The 25,299-nt window shown below is 42.9% G+C and overlaps 1 protein-coding gene across 4 annotated transcripts in view; it reads right to left on the bottom strand.

Moving 5' to 3' along the window:
* The window catches only part of LRP1 (LDL receptor related protein 1), a 360,219-nt gene that overhangs the window by 254,592 nt on the left and 80,328 nt on the right, over positions 1–25,299 (bottom strand). For all 4 annotated transcript variants that reach the window (XM_063119223.1, XM_063119221.1, XM_063119222.1 and 1 more), the window contains one exon: positions 6,301–6,423. In XM_063119223.1, coding sequence (XP_062975293.1) covers positions 6,301–6,423 — 123 coding nt within the window. The remainder of the gene's footprint in view (positions 1–6,300; positions 6,424–25,299) is intronic.

The following is a 25,299-nucleotide window of genomic DNA, read 5'->3' on the forward strand; positions in this document are numbered from 1 at the left end:
TGAGCAAGACCTGTACATGGTAATTATGCCTTTAATAATGCTTGCCACCAATTTACCTACAACAGATGTTAAGCTAACCAGCCTATAATTTCCTTGATCTTCCCTGAACCCCTTTTTAAAAATTGGCTTTACATTGGTCAGTTTCCAGTCCTCAGATACAGAGCCAATTCCATAGATCAGCAATTTCACATTTGAGTTTTCAAAGAACTCTTGGGTGGATACCATCTAGACCCAGTGATTTGTTAAATATAATAATAATAATAATAATAATAATAATGATGATGATGATGATGATGATGATGATGTAGTTCATCTCTTGTCAGCACTATTTGCCTCAATTCCTCAGATCCCTTCTTTAAAATGTCAGTCCAGGCGCAGGTATCCACAGTAAAGACGGATGTAAATAATTCATTCTGCTTCTCTGCAATCTCCTTATTCTCATTCAGCATACCTTTAACTTGTTTATCATGATGCCACTTCATTGGCTGGTTCCCTGCGTCTGATGTATTTAAAGAATGTTTCATTGTTCATCTAATTCTTTTTAGTTATATGCTCTCTTATTGTCCACTTGTGTTTTATCTGCCAAAGTTTGTGTTCCTTTTTGTTTTCCTTATTTGGGCAAGACTTCTTCTGAAGGAAGCCTTCTTGGTTCTAAAAGCACCTTTAATAACTTCCTTAACTCTGCTTCTGCTTGGACTTGCTAGTACCTTTCCTGATCTGTGGTATGCATTCATATTTATTTGTAACGTTTATATAATGCTGAATATAATAGAATCAGCAGCTCACATCATTAAAATACAATATTAAAACACGGTATTAAAACACAACATTAAAACAACTATAAGAAAGGAGCAGTAAAATGAAGTGGTGCAATTAATTAACTTACAGGCCAGAGAAAGCTTGGGTGAATGAGTGAGTTTTCATGAGGCGTTTAAAAGATACCACATTTTCTGCCTCCCAAACTACACGAGGGAGGGTTTTCCAAATGGTGGGTGCCACTACAGAGAAGAGCCACTGCCTGGATACTTCATGGCAACATTCCATCCATTTTGGAATGACCAGCAAGACCTCCTCTGCTGCTCTTAATACATCTGGGTATGCATAAGGGAAGACAGTCTGCCACGTATCCTGGTCCCAAGTTGTTTAGGGCTTTATATGACAGTAACATAACCTTGCATTTGGCATGGTAGGTAATAGGCAGCCAGTGAAGTACTTTTAACACAGGTGTTATGTGTTATGTGAACAGAGCAGGGTGTCCCAGCGAGAATCCTAGCTGCTGCACTCTGCACCAGCTGCAGCTTCTGAACTACGCAAGACAGCAGCCCCTCACAGAGCACATTGCAGTAGTCTAATCATGAGGTTGCCATCACTGTGGTTAGGCTATCCCTATCCAAGAAAGGGTGTAGATGGCATAAGAACTGAAGGGGGTAGTGGCGCTCCGTGCCACCAAGGGCCCCCGGGCCCCCAGTGACAAGGATGGATCCAGAAGCACCCCCAAACTATGGACTTGGCTCCGTCAGAGGGAGTGCAACCCCATCCAGAACAGACAAACACCCAGTTCCTGGACTTCATTCTAGCTGATCTTCTATTATTGTGGTGTGTGTTGAATAACCTCTCAGAGAAAGCTGGCTCGCGACTTTTTCTTTCAATTTCCTTTTTACCAATCCCTTCATTTCTGAGAAGTTTCTTACACAGCATTCCATCTACCCAGATGAATTTTAAACCTAAGAATTTTAAGATGCTGTGATTGTTATTTTAATATTGTATTGGTTTTATATGCTCGTTTAACTAATTTTATGTATTATATTTTATTTAGTGTCGTTCCCCGCCTCAATCCAGAGGGAGAGGCAGGTAAAAAATAAATAAATAAATGTATTATTATTATTATTATTGCAAATGATGCCATGCAATACAATACAGCCATCATATCTTGGCCTAAAACTTGCAGAGGCTAGTTTTAAGCATTAGTAGCCTAGGCCATGGCCAACAATGCTGCACAAACACCAATATTAACAGCTATTAGTTAACTCTATTTTTCTTCATGTGGAAGAAAAAACAACTGCACCATATCGGATTAAGTCGTTTTCCACAATGCTTCTCCTGTGTAAAGAGCACTTTTAATGCCAAGCTGTGACAACTGTAGATTATGTTGCCTTACCTTGATTTTATTATATAAACCTGGAGAATGCCGTAAAAGTTGGGAGGGCTAACCAAAGACACCAAGATATGAACAGTTCTACACCACATAACATTGGGTCAAATGTGAGGTAGGACCAAAAAAGACAGAAACCAGAAACCGTGGATGTGTGTGGCTGTATACATTGTCCTTTCATTCAACATGGGGAAAAGGGCCGTGAAGGATGGTGTATACACATTTCAAACTGGATGATACGGCCAATGGCATGACTGTGAGACCTCCCAGGAATATTTAAAAAAAACTCCCCTGAAATTTCAGCTTTCATTTTCTAAGGTAGGAATGGGCAGAATCTTTGGATGTTTTGGACTTCAACACCCAGAAGCCCCTTATGACGTAGCCAATGGTTAGGAATACTTATAGCTTTAAGCTAAAATATGCTGGTACTTTTGATACCTTGGCCCTGCCCGTTTTGTCTCGGGCCTCATCACCTTTTGCCTTCAGTCCCAACCACCACTGGAAAGCAGCCCTCCAAAGCGTCTCTGAAATTGAATTCAGCTCTTGGGCTGACAGAAATTCGACCTGACTCTTATCAGAGGCCCTGTGTTCTCCTACTCGCTATAGTGTGGCGGGTGGTTACAAGTGAGGAGGCTATTTTCAGAGATTGCGCCTAAGCTCTAGAACTCTCCCTGCTCAAGAGAGATTTTTGTCTTCCTCCATTTTGGTTTTCCCATGGAGGATAAAGCCTTCTTTATTTCAGAGGGTCTTTGGTACTACGGCAATTTATTTTATTTTTTCTGCTGGTTTTTGTTATTTATTTGAACTGTGATTTTAAATGTCTTATTCAGATGTTTAATTACTTCATTGTTAATTTGGTCGTTTTTATTTTATTGGTCACCTTGGGTATTTTCTACAGAAAACAAGAATACAAAAACTTTTAAATAACATGAATAAAATAATACCTTTAAAATAAATAAAATGATCCAGCTCTGGATCAAACCCCTAGGCTTGGGATGGAGAATCATTTCTCTGTCAAGGTTCAAATTCCCTCAGGGTTAATTTGTTGTGTAGGGCTGGATCCAAAACTGGATGGAGCCACTTTTTTCACTCTCTTTCTATTAAAGTTTTCTCTCTCTCCTTTTACATCCTCCTTCTTTCTTCTCACCAAGCAGTCTGTTTTATACTATATGGCTTTCAAAAATCAGAGTTCTTTTCATCATTGGCAGAATCATTTGCCAATTTAACCTGGGCGAAACTGCTTCCTGGCCACAAATGTAGCAATATAAATAAATAAAGCACATTATTATTATTATTATTATCATCCTCCTCCTCCTCCTCCTCCTCCTCCTCCTCCTGATGCAAACTCACTGCTCAGAAACCCTTGAACTCAAAAACTACTGAGATTCCTATGCCCTGACAGGCTGAAGCCACCAGGGCTGGGGGAGTGGTGGAGGTGATCTTTGCCTCCCTGGCCTCCAAGCTCTTTTATTTTTGCTAGATGGGCTTTTCACCTGTCTAGCAAGGGTGCTTTGAAGGGGGGGGGAAGGAAGCTAAAGGAGGCTTAGAATTAATTGTATCCTGGCCTCTCCCCTCTCTGCCCACCGGAACATTCCTTTTTCAATCTCATAGAAACAGCCAGTCTGGTTCTCTCCGTGCCAACTGTGATGGGGCAGGGGTGGATCTCCGACTCCCCCTCACCAAGGGACCATAGGATTGCTCTCTAGTTATTCATTTTTGCTGATTTCTTTACACTTCACATTTCTCAGAGTTGAGTCCACAATCTACAGCCCCCTAATTCTGGGGCTACTCTACTGACCTTTGGGAAATGCACAGGTAGAAAGCTATAAGTAATATTTTTTACAAGGAGCTGAACACCAGCACAAAACCATGTCTGTCATTTTCTGAGTAATATCAAGTAATACTGGGAGACATGATAACAATGGGAAGAAAAGTCAATCTCGTAGGGGTAAGGGAATAAAAAGCAACATGACTGCTGATAATCATCCACACTTTCTATAAAATTGGTAAGTGTAGGTGTGGGATTGATGACTAATCACGACACCCATTTTAATAGCCGGCTTTGCCTTCCCATTAATTTATTAGCCGGAGAAAGTACATTATCCGATAAAAATCTATTCAAGAGTTGTACTGAATCATTTGTCACTTACCTGATTAACGATAACATTAACCAAATGTGATTTTTAATAACCTAAAAAACAGGTTTATTTTTAATTTTGGAAAGGAAAGGAAATGCTTGGTTAATGAAAAACTGTTCACATTCCACATAATCTTAGTGACGTGTATTGCAGCTGCCCAAATGAGTCTCAGGGTTTCCTGTTGTGCTTCCCCAAATATGGAGAGTTACGTATGGGAACGGGTTCTTCTTGTAACAGTTACATAGGGCTATTTCTACCTAAGCAAGACTGTTTTATGTGCTGCTGTGGATTTATTTGCATAGGGCTTAAAACAAAACTAGTTCATGTGTGCTGTACAATCATGGGTCATCTAGGACTATGGAGGGCTGGCCTCCAGTGCTTCCATGTCGTAATCGTGTTTATTTGGTCAATTAAAAAACTATGCTGCAAGCTATACTCAAGCCCAGGAATGTCAAACCTCTTCCTGGCCAAAGGAAAATTCAATTTTGGAGAGTTTCTTCAGGGGGGGAACATTCCAGTGGTGGGTGGGATGGGAGACAAAAGGGGTGGAGCCAAAAATACCCCCCCAAAATTAGTAATACCAGCATATTGTAGCGTAAAGCTCTTCCTGCCAGTCTCTAAGCCTTAAGAAAGAGAGGCATTTCAATGCTTTTAGAATGAGGGAAAACTACACAAAAGCCAGAAAACCACCAAATGCTTGGTAGCCATGGGAAAGGTTTCACCGGCTTCCGGACTGTTTCCGGGCACAATTCAAAGTGCTGGTTATGACCTATAAAGCCCTCTATGGCTCGGGTCCAGGCTATCTGAAAGACCGTCTTCTCCCATATGAGCCTGCCCATGCTCTGAGATCTTCTGAGGACGCCTTTCTCTCAGTCCCACCAACGTCCCACGCATGCCTGATGGGTACGTGGGAGAGGGCCTTCTCGGTGGCTTCTCCAAGGCTCTGGAACTCCTTTCTCAGGGAGGCTAGGCTGGCTCCCTCTGTGCTAGACTTTCAGAGGCAGGCAAAAACCTTTTCGTTTCAGCAGGCTTTTGGAACTATACTGGACCTGTGTTAACGTATTGGATTCTGCCCCCCTTTTAATCTGTTTCAGTTTTAAATTTTCTTAACATGTTTTAAATTTTACTGTAGGTTTAATTCTATTTTAACTTTTGTAATGTATATGTTTTAATTGTACATGTTTTAATCTTGTAAACCGCCTTGAATCCCAGTACTGGGGGAAAGGCGGGTAATAATAATAATAATAATAATAATAATAATAATAATAATAATGGGGATGGGATCAGGGAAAGGGGCAATGGGCATCTGGAGAATCTCAGAAGGTGAGATTGGGACCCATGAACAGCTGGATTTGTCCCCACCCCAGACCTAAGATTCCTCACCCCTGCTCAAGCCCGTGGAACCTGGAGCATATGTCAAGGTCTGTTTGGTTGTTTAAATAACCAGTCCCTCCTCTGAGTGTCTCAAAGCAGTTGTGCACCAGCTTCTAGTGCCCCAGACATTCAGCACAATCTGCTTATTGTAAGGTTTAATCTATGTATACAGCATTTGTCTTCCAAAATCAACTTGGCTTCTACAAACACATATTTTATTTTTTTCTCAGTCCCACCATCCCAGGCACACCTGATGGGTACACGGGAGAGGGCCTTCTCGGTGGCTGCTCCAAGGCTCTGGAACTCCCTTCCCAGGGAGGCTAGGCTGGCTCCTTCTGTGCTACGCTTTCAGAGGCAGGCAAAAACGTTTTTGTTTTGGCAGGCTTTTGGAACTAAAAGGGACAATGCCGGGACAATCCCCGGGATATCGCCCCGTCTAGACAAGCCTGTAATCACTGCCTCTGTCTGTGACAGCTGGTTTCAACATTCCCAAAGCTTCAAAAAGAGTGCCATGAGTGATGGAACACATGAAGTGAGCGATAGACAGAGCGGCCTATGTCACCAATATGAGATGCTGGATGGGGTACAGAAAACAATTATCTTAAGAGGGGGAGAAAAAAAAAGACATGTACATACATATATCTGGTGATTCATCAGAGCCATCCGGGCAATCCTTCTCGCCATCACATCTCCAGCCCTTGGATATGCATGTGATCTGATCTTTACACGCAAACTGTTTGGGGCTACATGTCTTCGGTGCTAGATAAAGGAAGAGGAGAAAAGGGATGGGGAGGTTAGTTTCTTCCACAAGACATGTCATTAAAAATAATTTCAAAGGCTGGCTACTTAAAAGGCAAACTGACTCCGACCGTGGCACTGGGCTCATCCATATTCACGACACTTGAGCAGGATTAAAAGGCGAGGTATTAATTAGAGCAAAGCGGGAGCCAAGATCCAGGGTGCAAAACAGATTTTAAAGACCATTTAACTTGAATAATTTATCTCTTGGGAGCTCACAGCATTTTTTTATTATTATTTACGTGCTAGGCATAAAAATGCAGAGAGAGAGAGAGAGAGGCACAGAAAGCATATAAAAAATTGAAGGTTTTAAACCAGAAGATGTAGTGAGTCTGCAACAGTTGAGAAAATGTGCTTTTTGATTAATCCATTGATAGCTGGTAACAGGCTACAGAGAGTATCAAGTCTGACTGTCTCTACATAGGTTATCAGGATGCAAATAGTTAAAGCCTATTTATGGAAATGTTTAAACTTCTGTTTTAACTTTTGGTTGTTGTACACTGACCTCAATATGGGCAGCATTTCAGCCATCGTAGAGGGGGCTACAATTAGCCCATGTTTAGGTCACCATTAAAAAACAGCTGCTCTTGGATAACACAACCTTGGAAAAAACTTCACTAAACTTGCAAACACTACTTTATTTATTTATTACATTTATATACCGCCTCACAGCCAAAGCTCTCTGGGCGGTTTACAACAGTCAAAAGCAGTTAACATTAAAAAGTATACAAAATTTAAAAAAAAAAACATCAGAAACATATAGACAACAATATAAAAACAATATAAATACTCAGATTTCCTTCTACTGAAATGGGTGGAATGGACAATAACATGCAGATTGTGTTTATAATGAATATAAAGGTTTCACACTTTCCCATTTGCAAAGATCCCATTGAAATATTCCCTCCCCCCAACCGAAGCTGCTATTTGGATTGGGAGGGAGGAAAAGTGCCACCAATGGAAGCTTCCTTCTTAGCACAAATAGCAGCAGCTGAGGGTGTGTGTGTGTGTTGAGGTTGTCAGAACTGCAGTGAGGGGAGGGTTAAAATCCCTTTCTCCAGTACCACAGTCCCAATCCTGATTGAGAACACTTAAAAAAGAGACAGAGAACTTTAAACCACATATTTAATGTTGGATGTAATTTAGCCCAACAATTTTCAAGTGCCTTCTGCCTAAAATAGGGGTACCAAGCATAGTAGCCATAGGAAGCGTGGTGCCCATGGTCACGAATGTGCCCCCAGACACCTTCCCTCTTGCTCAACAAGACATCTTACCTCTCCCAATTTTTATTTACATTTTTATTTTAAAAGTATGTTAATATTTTCTTATTGGAAGCAAAGTGGGAGCCCCTAGCTGCTGTCACTTTAATTTCCCATGAATACATCTGGGAAGGTTACTTGTCCTTTGTGACTAGCCATGCCCACCCATGGCAGCCATTTTATGGCTACAACAGGTTCTCAAATTTCCAGATGTGCCCACAGGCCCCAAAAGTTGCCTACCCCTAAAATTATGAGAATTTGCTAGTCAGGCCTTTGGGGAATGGGCAGGGCTTTCCAAAATGAAAACACCACTTCCTGAAAGGCTCTGACTCTTGCTGTCATCATTTTAGCTTCACTAGGCTATGCCTCAGTTCATGACCGTGGTGAATCAAGGAGGGGGGCATTCATATGAGTTTTTCATTACTTCACATACTTTTTCCCCAGTAGCTTTTACAACAACCCTTTAAGGTAGGCCAACATCCTCTGTGACAGAGATGAGGGGGAAGGATGGGAGATAATGGTTTGCCTAAAGAGAGCCAGTGTGCTGTAGCGGCTAAAGTGTTGGACTGGGAGTCGGGAGATCTGGGTTCTAGTCCCCACTCAGCCATGGAAACCCACTGGGTGACTTTGGACCAGTCACACACTCTCAGCCCAACCTACTTCACAGGGTTGTTGTTGTGAGGATAAAATGGATAGGAGGAGGATTATGAACGCCACCTTGGGTTTCTTGGGGGGGGAAAGGTGGGATATAAATGCAATAATAAATAATAAATAAAGTCACCCAGAGAGTTCATGACAGAGCTGAGATTTTATAGAGAGATTTCCAATTCATAGCTCATAGCAAGGGGTGCAAAATGTTTTGCAGGATGCAGGCGGTAATGTGGGGTGAACAATTTCTGACAGAAATTTTCCCAATGCTTTATTTTTCCATGGAAATTTTCCCATCTCTATAGTATCAAGAATGTATGGAAATTGCAAATACCATTATTAAACAAGACTGACAGTTTCCAAGTTGCAATGAATGTTTTTCAAGTGACTATCCCTAGCAAGTATGTGAGAGAATACACATATGTTGTTGAAATACATATATGTCTCAGATGAAATGGAACTAAAAACTGAAGGTCCCCCAACAACCTCAGTGGGCTGAACTCTGTTGAAATACATAAGAGGTGGCCTGCATACCCTACACAGCCCTTTGGATTGCTAAAAAATTATTGGCATGTCAACAGTCTTCAGTATCATTTTTCTCCTTAAATTTAAACAATATAGGTGAATTGCATTTAATAGTCACTAATGAAAACCCTTATACTCCAAGGCTACACCCATTTTGTTATTCTAGTAGAAATAAAGTATGTTAATATTTATCTGTGTGCTTCACATTAAGCAACGGGCCTGGATAAGTTCTTCTACAAAATAGCAGTCAGTAGGTTTGGCATTGTTTGGGAGGCTAACCTTTAAATGTTTCAAACAATAATCCATCTGGACTCTAAATTCTACTGAAAGCTCATGCCTTTTTTGTCCATTTCAGAACTGGAAACTACTGCCTGTTCTGAAGCCACCTGATTCAGTGATATGTTAATGGAAAGAGAAGTTGAGATGTTCGCCAAAACCAAAGACTGACACACCAGGTGATTATTGATCTCATACTTGGCATCTCTGCCTAAAAAAACACAGGATGCAAATAGTGCAAAAAGGCAAGGAGTTTTGAGAATTTCAAAATATAGAAGAAATCATCCATAAGGAAGTATATTTCCATGGAGTTGATAAAACATAAATACTAGATTCAAAGACACATCTGTCTTATCTGTGAGTGGGACAAATACCTAAAGCTGAACAATTAACGGCAAAACACAATAAGGAAAGAATTAAAGCCACCATGCTCCTGAAGTGAATCTTCATTACAACTCATGCAAAGACCCCACCCCTTTGTATGTATCCCAAACAGATTAGCTGCTCCCGTATCAATTGGGGTCTGTATAAAGACATCTGCCCACATGACTTCTCTAGAAGAGATACCTTGTCGTGGTGCTGGAGCTTGAGCAACCCACCCCAGTATTCTTGCTCTCTCGTTACCTACTGAAAGTAATGGCAACCCACCCCAGTATTCTTGCCGTGAAAACTAAATGGATCAGTACAACCAGAGATATGTCGGTATACCATCGGAAGATGGGACCCCCAGGTCGGAAGATGGTCAAAATGCTACTGGGGAGGAACAGAGGATAAGTTCAGCTAGCCCCAGATGTGATGACGCAGCTAGCTCAAAGCCGAAAGGACGGCTAGCGGCCGACGGTGCTGGTGGTGAACGATGAATACGATGTTCTAAAGATCAACACACCATAGGAACCTGGAATGTAAGATCTATGAGCCAGGGCAAATTGGATGTGGTTATTGGTCAGATGTCAAGATTAAATATAGATATATTGGGTGTCAGTGAACTGAAATGGACTGGAATGGGCCACTTCACATCAGATCACCACCAGATCTACTACTGTGGACAAGAAGATCACAGAAGAAATGGAGTAGCCTTCATAATTAATAATAAAGTGGCTAAAGCAGTGCTTGGATACAATCCAAAAAATGATAGAATGATCTCAATTCGAATTCAGGGTAAGCCATTTAACATCACAGTGATCCAAATATATGCCCCAACCACAGATGCTGAAGAAGCAGAAGTAGATCAGTTCTATGAGGATCTGCAGCACCTACTGGATAATACACCAAAAAGAGATGTTATTTTCGTTACAGGAGACTGGAACGCTAAGGTGGGCAGTCAAATGACATCTGGAATTACAGGTAAGCATGGTCTAGGAGAACAAAATGAAGCGGGACATAGGCTGATAGAATTCTGCCAGGACAAATCACTGTGCATAACAAACACTCTCTTCCAACAACCAAAAAGACGGCTTTATACATGGACTTCACCAGATGGCCGACACCGAAATCAGATTGACTACATCCTTTGCAGCCAAAGGTGGCGGACATCTATACAGACGGTAAAAACAAGACCTGGAGCTGACTGTAGTTCAGATCACGAACTTCTTATTGTACAATTTAGAATCAAACTAAAGAGAATAGGGAAGACCCACAGATCAGTTAGATATGAGCTCACTAACATTCCTAATGAATATGCAGTGGAAGTGAAGAATAGATTTAAGGGACTAGATTTAGTAGATAGGGTCCCGGAAGAACTATGGACAGAAGTTCGCAACATTGTCCAAGAGGTGGCAACAAAAAACGTCCCAAAGAAAAAGAAAACCAAGAAGGCAAGATGGCTGTCTGCTGAGACACTGGAAGTAGCCCAAGAAAGAAGGAAAGCAAAAGGCAACAGTGATAGGGGGAGATATGCCCAATTAAATGCAAAATTCCAGAGGTTAGCCAGAAGAGATAAGGTTAGCCAGAAGAGATTATTTTTAAACAAGCAATGCGCGGAAGTGGAAGAAGACAATAGAATAGGAAGGACAAGAGACCTCTTCCAGAAAATTAGAAACATTGGAGGTAAATTCCAGGCAAAAATGGGTATGATCAAAAACAAAGATGGCAAGGACCTAACAGAAACAGAAGAGATCAAGAAAAGGTGGCAAGAATATACGGAAGAACTGTATAGGAAGGATAATAATATTGGGGATAGCTCAGATGGTGTGGTCAGTGAGTTAGCGCCAGACATCCTGAAGAGTGAGGTTGAATGGGCCTTAAGAAGCATTGCTAATAACAAGGCAGCAGGAGACGACGGTATCCCAGCTGAACTGTTTAAAATATTGCAAGATGATGCTGTCAAAGTGATGCATGCCATATGCCAGCAAATTTGGAAAACACAAGAATGGCCATCAGACTGGAAAAAATCAACTTATATCCCCATACCAAAAAAGGGAAACACTAAAGAATGTTCAAACTATCGGACAGTGGCACGTATCTCACATGCCAGCAAGGTAATGCTCAAGATCCTGCAAGGTAGACTCCAGCAATTCATGGAGCGAGAATTGCCAGATGTACAAGCTGGGTTTAGAAAAGGCAGAGACCAAATTGCCAATTTCCGCTGGATAATGGAGAAAGCCAGGGAGTTCCAGAAAAACATCTATTTCTGTTTTATTGACTATTCTACAGCCTTTGACTGTGTGGATCATAACAAACTGTGGCAAGTTCTTGGTGGTATGGGGATACCAAGTCATCTTGTCTGCCTCCTGAGGAATCTGTATAACGAACAAGTAGCAACGGTAAGAACAGACCACGGAACAACGGACTGGTTTAAGATTGGGAAAGGAGTACGGCAGGGTTGTATACTCTCACCTTACCTATTCAACTTGTATGCAGAACACATCATGCGACGTGCTGGGCTGGACGAATCCAAGGCTGGAGTTAAAATTGCGGGAAGAAACATTAACAATCTCAGATATGCAGATGACACCACATTGATGGCTGAAAGCGAGGAGGAGCTGAGGAGCCTTATGACAAAGGTGAAAGAAGAAAGTGCAAAAGCTGGGTTGCAGTTAAACCTCAAAAAAACCAAGATTATGGCAACCAGCTTGATTGATAACTGGCAAATAGAGGGAGAAAACGTGGAGGCAGTGAAAAACTTTGCATTTCCGGGCGCAAAGATTACTGCAGACGCTGACTGCAGCCAGGAAATCAGAAGACGTTTACTTCTTGGGAGGAGAGCAATGACAAATCTTGATAAAATAGTTAAGAGCAGAGACACCACACTGACAACAAAGGTCCGCATAGTTAAAGCAATGGTATTCCCCGTAGTAACCTATGGCTGCGAGAGCTGGACCATAAGGAAAGCTGAGCGAAGGAAGATAGATGCTTTTGAACTGTGGTGTTGGAGGAAAATTCTGAGAGTGCCTTGGACTGCAAGAAGATCAAACCAGTCCATACTCCAGGAAATAAAGCCAGACTGCTCACTTGAGGGAATGGTATTAAAGGCAAAACTGAAGTACTTTGGCCACATAATGAGAAGACAGGATACCCTGGAGAAGAGGCTGATGCTAGGGAAAGTGGAAGGCAAAAGGAAGAGGGGCCGACTAAGGGCAAGATGGATGGATGATATTCTGGAGGTGACAGACTTGACCTTGGGAGAGCTAGGGGTGGCGACAGCCGACAGAAAGCTCTGGCGTGGGCTGATCCATGAAGTCATGAAGAGTCGGAAGCTATTGAATGAATAAACAACAACAATTCTGGCCTCAATACACCTCTCTGACTCAGAGGGGGAGGAGACTTCATCCAGTAACCCATAATCTGCTACTCCATGATCATCCAGGCCAGAGGATGTGGCTTTACCAGACTCCTTGGACTCAGGTGTCACCTCTCCAATGCAGTCCTTACTGCCTTGACACCAAAGGAGCCAGTGGCTGCAGAATCGGACAATGTCCTTTCAGAGTAGACAACTCCTCAGAGGTGGTGGAGATAAAGGTGAGGTAGTGGAGTTAACAGCAGTTTCAGATCTGCAAGCCTTTATAAGACTTCAGAAGGCCTCTGTATGTTGCTGAGGCAACAGTTCTTCCTGAGTGAGTTCCAGCGAGCAAAGGCCTGACCTTGCTTGACTTCACTCTGCCTTGCCCTTCCAGCAAGTGCAACTGCTTCAGATTGGCTCCCCTGGGAATCTTCAGCCAAGCTAGACAAGACACATACCATGCAAATGATACTACCTCCTAAGGCATTTGCATAATATGCTAAGAATACATTAGAGAAAGCAGACAGAGGGAAGTTTTTACACAGATAGCACTATCGAAGATTATTAAACATTGTAACGAAATGAAATTCCCCCATTCAAACAGTGTACATCTGAGGTAACAGATGCTGTGGACAAAGAGCAGCAGAGATTGTGAGTTTCCAGAACCTATCCCTAACCACTGCCAGGGCTAAAATATTTACTTCCAATAAACCTTGGAAAGCTCACAACATCCCGCTTTTGTTTCTCTCCTGCATCTGGTACATCAGAAGTGCTCTTCTATTCTAATGCAAGATAAAATGCTCTCACAGTCACAGAGCAAATTATAAAAAACGTCTCCAGCGAGGGCAAAGCGGATCGTACTTCTTGCCTGCAGGTATTAAATTGGTGAAAGGAATCAAGGATACGGGACAGACAGTGGAAGATGCTACAGCAAAAAAATACAACACTTTTAGGGCCTTTTAACACAGCTTGGTAAGTAGGGCATTAATTCACACCACGTCTCCTGCTGCTAGGGTCGATTCCTCAAGGAAGACATTCTACATGATGCAGCTGCTATCGGGTAATTGATGCCCATCTTCTATGCCTTGGAGCTTTGTCCAATCACACACGTGCAAACTAAATAGCCAAAGAAAGCCAAAAAGTCAATGCCATTAACACTGACTGAGGGACTGTGTTGCAAAAGAGCAATAGAAAAGCAATCCAAAAAGCATCACAGCATCCAAGGAACAAAAAGGATTCGGAACAGGGCGAAGGGGGAGCTTTTGCTTTGCAGGGACCACGGTCCTTCATTGTCTGATCTAGAACACTGACATGCAGGAAAGAAGCAGATAGGTAGTTTGCTCATGATGCCATTGTCAAAGCATTGTTTCAGGGGCATTAGAGGACAAAGACCAGACCAGACCATCTCGATAAAAGCAAGGTACAGCTTCATCTTTAACTCACTCGACCTAAAAGCAAGCCCCGTTCAATCTAGCAGAACTCATTTCCAAATTATAAGTGCTTAGGATGTGGGTGAGGTACCTTGGCTTTCAAGTACTTCATCTTAACCAAGCCGTGGACGGGACTTTAAGACCCAAAACGGCTGCAAACAAAATCCCTACGCAAACAACGCTTAAGTGGATAACCCAAGGCGTCCGTAGCAAAGTGGGGGATTTGAACCAGAGCCTACGGTGTCCCCAGCAGCTGCAGATCAGCTCAAGAGAGTTATAGCGCTGCCAAACCTCTAGCTTATCTGTTATTATAATTGGATATTCTTGTTAAACTGTCCCTGTGGCTGACCCCTGGGACCTGCCACTCAGACACAAAAGGCATTCCTCTCCCCCTGGACTGCCTTCTCCGCTCAGGAAGGCTTCTCGTCCCCCCCAATTAATCTCACCCTGACGAGCCTGTCAAAACGCTTTTGGAGAAACCCAAGCCTTGTCCTGGATTTACAGACCCTGTCACAGCAACGCTATCCTCCAAGGCCTCAAAACTGACGAAGCATGACCTCCTGCTGAGCAGCACCATGGGGACAGGCCTCCAGCAGCAGCAGGCTCTCCTTCTGCCTCGAACCTTTGGAAAGGGGCAGCAGCTTCCTTTCCTTTGCCAGAGTCAGTCTGCCTCCCCAGCAGTCATGAGCACAGGGAGCCGATTTGTCCATCAATCCTAGTATTGTCTACTCTGGCTGGCAGTGACACCCCATGGAGTCTATTGCCTCACCCTACTTACTTCCCTGATTCTTTTTAAATTCGAGATACCGGAGACTGAACCTGTAAGCTGTGTCCAGGAAACATTTGTTACTGAGGGATTAAAAATGTAATTAATAATTAATACAAGTATACTCTGGGTCTGGATTACAGAATCCCATCGCCCTGACCATTACACTGTGTGTCTAGATACTGTCTAGATCAGTGGTTCTCAACCTTTTTTGCTCCATTCCCCCTTTTCACCATTGTTCGGAATACAATTCCCCCCTTCCCAAGATAGTCTAACAAAAGGTGCATTCCAAATAATATGCATGTAATATTGAAAATCTTTTATTTGTTTTCTATATTAGTCCCATTTAAAGGGGCAACGCAAAGGATGGCCCCCTTTACATTCTCAGCTCCCATGTTTTGCGTTGCCCCTTTAAATGGGAAGCTTGAAACTTCTAGGATTGCGAGGGAGGGAGGGAAAAGAGAGTAAAGGCCTGGCTTTTGCAGACGACAGGACACTTTTCTGGGACGTTTTTAATAACATATGTAGGAAGACATAATCTACAGGACATCATACTTTGCTGAATAGTGGTCCCAATTCCCCCCCTGGAACCCTAAAATTCCCCCCTCGTTGAGAACCCATGGTCTCGATACTAGGGAAGAGCTAACTGCAAATTGCTTCATTGTCTACAAATACCATCCTCTAGTGTCAGATATGAGATACCTAATGTTAACTTTCTGGAAAATGAAAGTGTTAAGATCAATCTACATGCTCAGGGAAAACAACGTGGTACAGCCCTCACAGTAGTGTAGTAGCACTTCGGAATGCAAGTGAAGGATCAGATGGGTTGTCCCACGAGGTCTGCTTATTCTTCTGTATTGTTTCTGTTAGCAGGCTAGTTGCGTTACTATAACTGTTTGTTCTTTGTTGTTTGACATATTTCACCCCTCAGCAGAGTGAACACAGACACATCATTAGTCTGACTGTTAAATGTGTTTGCTGTCGCTGGCATAATCAGGATGTGAGGCGATGAGGTAGGAACTCTGTGTTGCTTAATCCGTAAACAACCCAGAGTTTTCAGCCTAGTGCATCACAAAACAAGCCAGGAACTGGGTGTTTATGGATTATTAATTGAAAGTGGAAGTGGCGACCAGGAAGGTGGTAGCATGTTCGCTCAGCCTGCTAATTCCTGGGTTAAACAATGCCTGAACCAGTCTCTGGGGAAAGTGGATAATGTGTTGCAGATGACCCTAATTTCTCTACCGCTTGATTTGCATTTCTGGCTGGAGGGTCATTTCTTGTCCTGCAGGGCAACTTCTTTAAAGAGCTTTTGCCTCCCCTTTATTCTTTGCCTTCTACATCTTTCCTTTGCAAAAAATGTAAATGAAAACATTTCGTGTTTCCCAAAGGAGCTCCTGCTTCAGCCTCTCTCTGCAGGGCTCTCAACAAGCCCTTAATTGATTGCTTCCTGAACTTTCCTTCTCTACTGGAATGATGTCCTACACACACACACACACACTGCAATTACCAACTTAATTAGGGGGTTCTACTATGCCATTTTTCTTTCTTTCTTTTTAAAAATTGATTTGAGTACTTGTTCAATTCCGATTTTACGAAATAAAAGTATTGGAGAGGAAATTTAAATGGAGCTGCTTTATGCTCCAAGTCTGTGGGAGGGGCACAGGACTAACAAGCAGGAAAAATCAGCCTGTAAAATTTCTATGGGCATTGTGAAATTGACTAGCTAGGCTTATGAAACTGACCAAAGTGGGTTGTCTGATAAACCCTGGTTATGAAATTGACTAGACGTTCTCAGGGGAAATCAATGGGGCTTACAGCTCAATTTGTAACATGTTTATCCAGAACTAAGGCCTCAGCTAGACCTACAGGTCTAGCGCGATGGAGGGGTGAGGATTTCACAATATTGCTATCGCGAGATCGCCCCCTCTTGTTTACACGAAGCGCACGACAACCTCAGAAGAACAGGACATCACGCCTGCCATTTTTGTTGTTGTTAAAGGTCAGGTTTTTTAATTTTAAATAATTATTCCCACTCACCCCACCCCACCCCACCCTCGCGAGTAACCACGAGGAGCTGGGACAAACCGTGACGCCTGACTGCACGTTCCGCGGTCTCGGGATCAGCCCAAGACCGTGAAAAAAGTGGGCTGAAAGGGTAGGGCAATATCCTGGGGAAAGGGAGGGATCATCTCCCCCTACTCCCGGGATCCCCTGTGCATCATGTGGACGCACAGGAACGATCCCGGGGATTGCCCTGTCTAACTATCACCTATGTTTAGCTGCAGTCCTCCAGCACTGTGCTGCAGGTAAGAATTGGAATTGTTTTATCATGGAACAGCACAACTACCAATTTTGTAAAAATTAGATGCATTGGTGCATTTTTACTAGAGCACGCAAATGGCAGCAAAAGATTAGTACTGTTCCTGGCCAGGCTTTGGAGCAAGCACGCACCTCCTGCAGAGCTCCTGTTCAATCTATTGGGGAAAGGGAAGCAGGGATGAGCCTGGCTTTCTATCTTTGCTCTTGGAGGATGCCTCGCTATATTGCAGTATCCAGGTGGGTGGGTCTCCTGAACTGGCATTTAAAGATGACATTTATGGGACCTACAGCCCACCATAAGCATGTTTACTCAGATGTAAGGCTGCTTCAAAATGTCAGAGGAAGGGAGAATGTGACGACTAACCATGGAGCGACAATGCGGACTCGACCATGTTCTTCCCCAAGTGTGGGCAGAAGATGCCTTTGCAAAAGAACCATGAGACCAAAGTGTGGATGGCCAATTGCAATTCTGCTTGCAATGGAAGAGCAATGCTTTGTAACGCTAGGTGCTTTTTGTCTGGAAGCACCCAAACATGGGGCTGATGTTACATGATGTTACACCTTTATTCTGTGGTGTACTTCAGAGTTTTGGGAGGATCACTAGGCTAGGGATGAGAACAAATGTAATATACAAAAGGAAGTCACACCGGGTCCTTCATGTGTGATTATGAGGTTACGTGCCTTTCAACTTTGCCATTTGCATGATAGATATAAACACCAGAAAACTGAAGACAGGTTCAACCTCAGTCCTGCCTCTTGCTCCTGGCTTCCAGCAGACTGTCTCTCAATCTTATTTTTTAAACAGCTACTAGGAGGAGGGCTTTCTCCGCTGTGGCACCCCGGTTGTGGAACGAGCTCCCCAGAGAGGTCCGCCTGGCGCCTACACTGTACTGCTTTCGTCGCCAGCTGAAGACCTTTTTATTCACTCAGTATTTTAACACTTAATTTTAACTTAAATTTAAATTTTACTGTTTTAACTCTGTATTTTAATCTTATATCAACTTTGCTGTGTGGTTTTATCCTGGTTGCGCTTTTTATACTGTATTTCGTAATTGTGTTTTAACCTGTTGGGTGTTTTACTGTGGTTTTAATTTTTGTGAACCGCCCAGAGAGCTTCGGCTATTGGGCGGTATAAAAATGTAATAAATAAATAAATAAATACTAAAGTTAATATTTTAAGAATTCATCCCTGCTGGATGTTTTTTTAAAAAATATTTAATTAAATGGATGTATTTTAAAGCAGTTTCAAAACTTGCCCCAGGGATTGGGGTGGGAGATAGTCCATCATCAATGGTAACTAGTCATGATGGCCTGATGCAACCTTCAGGCCCAGAGACATTAAGCCACTGAATACCATCTCCTGGGAGCACACTATTGCCCTCATGTGCTGCTTGTGGGCTTCCCAGAGGCATCTGGTTAGCCACTGTAGGATATGGGATGCTGGACTAGATGGGCCCTGGTCTGATCCAGCATGCCCCTTTCTTATGTTCTTGTGAGTTTGTGACATCGTAAAAGCTAGCCAATAGGCATCCCCATTAGACAGCCTTCTCCACCGAAGTTCCAATGCAAGACAGGGATCATTCTCATGGCTGGAATATTGCTAAGTGCCATGCCTAGCTGGGCCCCCAAAATTTGTTGGTAGTGCCTAAGGATTTGAAACATTTATTCATTTCTGTGAGTGGCTTTTGCCTAAAAATGTTATCTGTGGTCATAAAACTTTGACACCTACTTCCTACCTGCTCTTAATGCCTTTTTGCACAAGTTCCATCCCTAGTGGCTTTCATGGAAAATCCAGCCAAACATATTTACTTTTGCACAAGCATGATGCAAGCCTCCCTATATAATGCTTAGAACAAACATGTCAAAGTGCCAGAGTTGTCAAGAGATACATTACAGAAGGCTATGGTTTTTAAAAAGACAATTCACATCGGATCACGTTTTTTGCTCTTGCTGCTTTTTAAAAATTAAGTAAAAGCAGATGCACCACCTCAAACTCTATGCAAAATTAGAAGAGTTCCAATTTTGGGGAAGGAAGAAAGAACCCTTCAGACTGGGTATAAAAGTCCAGTTCAGACTGCCAGGGAATGGTACAGCTGCAAGGACTTCCATTTTCAAATGTTCCCCTCTTTAGCATTCGGGAAGTTCAAGCGCCTACTAGCTAAAAATAAAAAGCAGGCAACAATTCCGGTAGAAAAGAAAGGATCTTCTCTCTTTCATTCTCTGAGCCAAGCTGTGAAGCATGGTCTAGCTTTTTGCATTGCTTTCAGGTCCACGGGGAGGAGGAGGTGCACCGATTCCAATGCAAAAACTCAAAGGCACTAAACCCAGAGGTCTTCCGACTCCTCTTTCCCTTTCGTCACAAAACAGGTTATGTGCCAGAAGCTGAAAGGGAAAGATCAGATACCATAGCATTTACCCTGATTCGTGCAGTCTTAATGTGTAAGGCATCCAAGCATTGAGCAAGGACAGAGAGGGGAGCATATAAATGGACCTGGCCTAAGATCACACATTTCTCACTACCGTCTTTTTAAAAAATATATTAAAAAGTGTTCCTGACCAACATGGCTGGTGAGATCTTCCCAAAAAATGCAGACCAAACATGAACTGCTGTAGCCACAGCTACCTGGGACTGCTGACTTTGAAAAGACTTGACTGTGCTTTCCTAAGAAATGTGTTCAATGTTTTTCAAAGCATCTCCTGTGGATGTTTGGGTTCTGTGGGCCCTAAGATCTGGCCGTAAAGCCAATAATCAAAGGCCTACTGGTCATGATTCTCTGAGGGGATGCAAACAAATCAAACCAACCATAACTGAACAGGATGTTTTTTACACTTGCTCATGAAGCTCACTGGGTGACTTTGAGCCAGTCACTGACTCTCAGCTTAACCTATCTCATGGAGTTGTTATGAGGATAAAAAGGAGAGGAAGAGGCAGATCTTGTACACCACCCTGGGCTCCTTGGAGGAAAAGGCAGGATATAAATGGAAGGAAGGAAGATGTTTTATTTGCCCATGAGAGAAAAGATACAGGGTTTCCATATGTTCCGTAAAAGACATCCCCCTGCAGCTGGAGGAAGAGCTTGGGGGAAGGTGTTTGAGCTGAAAAAGACTACCAAGAAAGGGAAGGATTAAGCAGCTTCTCTGCCTGCCCTTTCCCCCATCCTGTCACGCCGAATATTCATTTCACTCTTACAAAACAAAGAAATAAGCAAACATGGAACGCAAGTGCAATGCATGGTTTGAACTTCAGATTTTCCTGTTACAAGAACAAGAACCACAAACTCATGCAAGGCTCTTCCTCTGATGATACTCTACTTGAGCAAATAGTACCACTTGCGCAAGCAGTCGCTTGCATGAGCAAGCTGGCTGATATATTCTCTGAACTGGCTCTCAGCATACCTATCCAGCTATATTTTCCCATTTTCAGCCATTAGAAGAACTTTGGCAGACTTGATCACTTCTCTTTTCCTGTCACTCTTTTTCTTCTTCTTTAACCTTTGAGCTCCATCACACCTATTTTCCCCCCTGGTTTGTCTTCATGTTTTTTACCTCCGTTTCATAAGTGCGGCAAGCATTCCTCCCTTTCATGATCGTCGCTATACTGGTGAACTCGTTTTTCACTTGTTTGCTCTCTCACTGCTATTACGTTCGCCCCTTCTCCTTCCCCCTCCAGTCCATTGGTTCTTGTCCTTGATGGACATTGTGATCAAGTGGTAGCCTTCCCCCACCCCCTCGCTCATTGGAACTCCTATGGGAATTAACCAAAATGCTTACAGCTCTCTCGATTTTAAAGATAAAGAGATGGAACTAGGGACCATGAAAGGTCTTAAGTAGGGCTTTAGGCATGCCAAGTTTGAATCAGATCAGTTCATCCTTTGATTTTTTAGGAATTTTTAATTTCTCCCCCTCAAGTCATTCCTTCCCATTAACACACACACCTCCGATTCTGCACAGGGGAGCTCGTTTATTGCCTGGGCTTGATTCCCTTACTCAAGAGTAAATCCTACTGATTTCAATTGCATTTACATCCAAGTCATACTAAAATCCGATGCATGCTTACCTTTGAGTAAACTCCATTGAACAGAGAGAAACTTAAAAGACCTTAAAAGTCAGTTCTATACGTATTTACTCAGAAGTACATCTCTCTCCATATCTGGAAGAGGCTGAGTGGGGTGAGGGGTAGCTTTGATATTGACACCTGTGGCTAATCAAAATACTTACATCTGCATAATTTTTTAAGATAAAGAGATAAAACTTGGCACGGTGATAGCTCTTAAGGAGGGCGTTAGCCATGCCAAGTTTGAATCAGATCCGTTCATGCCTTGATTTTTAGGATTTTATTTTTTAAAAAAATCCCCTCAAACCATTCTCCTGATACTCCACCAATGAGAAATCACCTGTCTGCATTTGTGGAGGATCTGTTTTCCTTTAATTTGATAATGCACAGCTGGGCATCTCCAGTTAAGAGATCCGCTGGGGTCCGCAGGGATGTGGGTCTTCTACCCCCACCCCAGTCTGGCTTTTCATCAGCTGCGCTCCATTTCTGAGGGCAATGAGGGTGGGGTTGGAGCAGTAAAAAGGCCATTCAACTGACTTAAGCACAAGTCCATTTGTTCAACACAGCGTGCTGGAGCGGAACCACCTCACCCTCCCCTTTCTTCATAAAGACTCCTTTCAAGGCACACACACCAAACAAAGGAAAAAGCGAGAGGACAGCAATACAAAGAGGCTTAAGGGTGCATTAAATCTGCTTGGGGAAAGTAATCCAGACTTTCCCCGCACCAAAATAATATGCAAAACAGAGGAAAAGAGGCGAGATGAGTGCAGGACAGGGACGACGTCATGTGAGCCCCACGCTGCAATACCAGATCCCAGAATGTGGTGAGAGTGCGTTAAACTGTTGATGTGATGGAGCTTTTTTTCTCTTGATCGTTTACATCACAAAGTCTGTGAAGGGAAGCTTTCCTCAGACTTGGGAGGGAAAACTACCGGCTGAAACTGGCTGCACTGGGGAGATTAATGTACTTTATCCTGAGCCATTTCTCTGCCAGGTTTACAAATTCTTCCGATCCAAGAATGACCATAGGAGAGTCAGGTCTCAGAAATGCCACAGATTCCACGGCTTCCCACCACTCGCCTTCCATAGACATTGAACAGCCCTACAGTATGACCTGAAATGCTTTTTGTATGACCAGCTGAATTAGTGGGCTAGAGATTTAGATGAGTGGTCACCGGAGAGAAAGGGCCTTTGCTATGACATTGGCCAAGCTTTGGAACTTCTTCTTTGGAGATGCTGGCCTGAAGCCTTCCTCCCACCCTATTTTCAGTGGCCATGTCAAAACGATTCCATTTGGTCAAGCATTCATGAAGGAAGGAATTGAAAAGGCCCTTTTTAGGGCCTGACTCTGCTGCAATTTTATCTGAGATTTTACAGAGTGAGAGGTGTAGGATTGGGCAGAGGTCTGCCTTTGCTAGCGAAGCGAAACTCCACCAGCAAGGGAAGCCTGTCTGTCCAGGATGTCCCATTTATGTCCACAGAAAGTTCTATGGGCATAACATTTGATTGATTTCCTAAATTTGAATTATGTCAGTAGATTTATTCCATATATCTACTGCAAGCAAGACACCAAAATGGGGAATGCCAGCTTTAGATGCACTTGATCCACAGTCCCTCCATTACCCTAGGAAAAAAGGAAAGGAACCTCTCGTGCAAGCACTGAGTCATTACTGACTCTTGGAGGGACGCCAGCTTTCGCTGACGTTTTCTTGGCAGGCCTTATAGCGGGGTGGTTTGCCGTTGCCTTCCCCGGCCGTTATTTCCTTTCCCCCAGCTAACTGGGTACTCATTTTACCGACCTCGGGAGGATGGAAGGCTGAGTCGACTCAAGCCAGCTGCCTGAAACCAGCTTCCGCTGGGATCGAACTCAGGCCGTGGGCAGCGTTTCAGCTGCAGAAACTGCTGCTTTACCGCTCTGCGCCACACAAAGTGAGTCCCAAATCTGACCCCTCAGCTATACCAGACTTGAGCTGGTTTAGTTAATTCCCAGACGTACTGTTTTCATTTGGAGGGGGATAGATTTAAGAGGAGAGAAAGGCCCACCAGGCTGAAGAGCCTGGAAAATCTACCACAAAGTCATCTGCCATGGCCCAACCTTGACAGGGCTTTGGAAGACGTCAAGGACTGCTACTTTACTCCCCCCTGCTTTGGATTGCTCTGTATATCCTTGAGTGTTGCATTTTTATTGCTTTAATTAATTCTGTTAGCCACCTTGCACACTCTTGGTAGAGAGGGGGGACAGAAATATTTTCAATAAATAAAGCTGGAAAAGAGCTGTGCTGCAGTCAATGATACCCAGGGGCTCAAAAATATTATTGTGCATGCTAAATATTTAAATATTATATGGTGAGTTGATTTTAATAATTGCTTCAAGTTTCAACCATATCTAGTAGCGTTTTTTTGCAGCCACAATTATGCATTGTGTAATTATATAATTTATTTTTAATAATGAATGGATGAAGCATATTTATTTCTTGGCTCTTCAGTTATCTCTGAAAACAAACATCTGGTGGTTTTAAAACACACTGGGGACTCTTGTCTGGCTCAGCAGTACTTCCATATTTTCCCCCATCCCATTGCAATCGTAACATCAAACAATGATTTAGAATTTGCCCAAGTGTAGCCCCATCCATATACATCAAACACGGCACTGGGGTTCTAAAGTGCTCCTAGAAGGAAGAAGAGGCCGTACATCCATAATTGCGTCCAATGCCAGTGCATCTTTTATTACCAGGCTCCACACCTACTTTAAAAACTTTCCCTCATGGTAGGGGACCGGCGAAAGTTGCACCATTGCTAAAGCTGAGAAAGTGCTGACCTCATCAGCCCCATGGACAAGAGACTACCGAGAGCTGCAGGTAAGAACAATATAGAAGTTTGCAATTTTGTTTGTTTTTAATGCTTCCCTTACAGGAAGTAGGTGCAACAGCCCGATGTCTTGGGGATCAGGCATTTGTCTCCCAGCTCACAATTATTGTACACCGGCCTTCTAACACATCATAATACAAATAACAATGCCATTCCATGCAACTTAAACAGACAGTTAAAATTGGTTAAAATAGTAAAAGTGAAGTATTAACATTTAAAGTCCTAAATGGCTTGGGGCCAGGCTTTCTGAAGGAACACCTCCTCCCATATGTACCTGACCCCTAAGGTCATCCTCAGGGGTCCTTCTCCATGGGCCCATGCCAAAGGAAGTAAGGCAGGTGGCTCTAGGAGGAGGGCCTTCTCTGCTGTGGCACCCCGGCTGTGTAATGTGCTCCCTAAGGAGGTTCGCTTAGCATCTACACTATATTCTTTCAGACGCCAGGTAAAGACCTTTTTATTCTCTCAACATTTTAACAGTCTACAAATTCAATTTTAACTTTGCTGTTTTAAAATTGTATTTTAAATTTGTATTTCTGCACCGCTGCTGATTTTACCCTGGTTGTGCTTTTATATTTTTTTTTATATCATGTTTTTATACTGTTTGTTTTATACTTTGAATGGTTTTAATTTTTGCAAACCGCCCAGGGAGCTTCAGCTATTGGGCTGTATAAAAATGCAATAAATAAATAAATACAATACATTCAAATTTAATAAAAACATAACAATTACAGAATAAAAAAGCATGCAACCCAACAGACCCAAATACATGCTAAAGGCCTTCTCGAATAAAGCAGGCTTTGCCTGCTGATGGAAGGATAGCATGGAGGGAGTGAACCTGGCTTCCCTTGGGAGGAGGTTCCACAGTCTGGGGGCAGCCTCCAAAAAGGCCCAGTGCATCTACCTAAGGTACCCTAAAGATTGTTCCACATTGCAATTCAGCCCTCTAGAAGAAATATTCAAAGGAGATGGGGACT

This window comes from Elgaria multicarinata, chromosome 3, assembly GCF_023053635.1.
Source record: "Elgaria multicarinata webbii isolate HBS135686 ecotype San Diego chromosome 3, rElgMul1.1.pri, whole genome shotgun sequence".
NCBI lineage: Eukaryota > Metazoa > Chordata > Lepidosauria > Squamata > Anguidae > Elgaria > Elgaria multicarinata.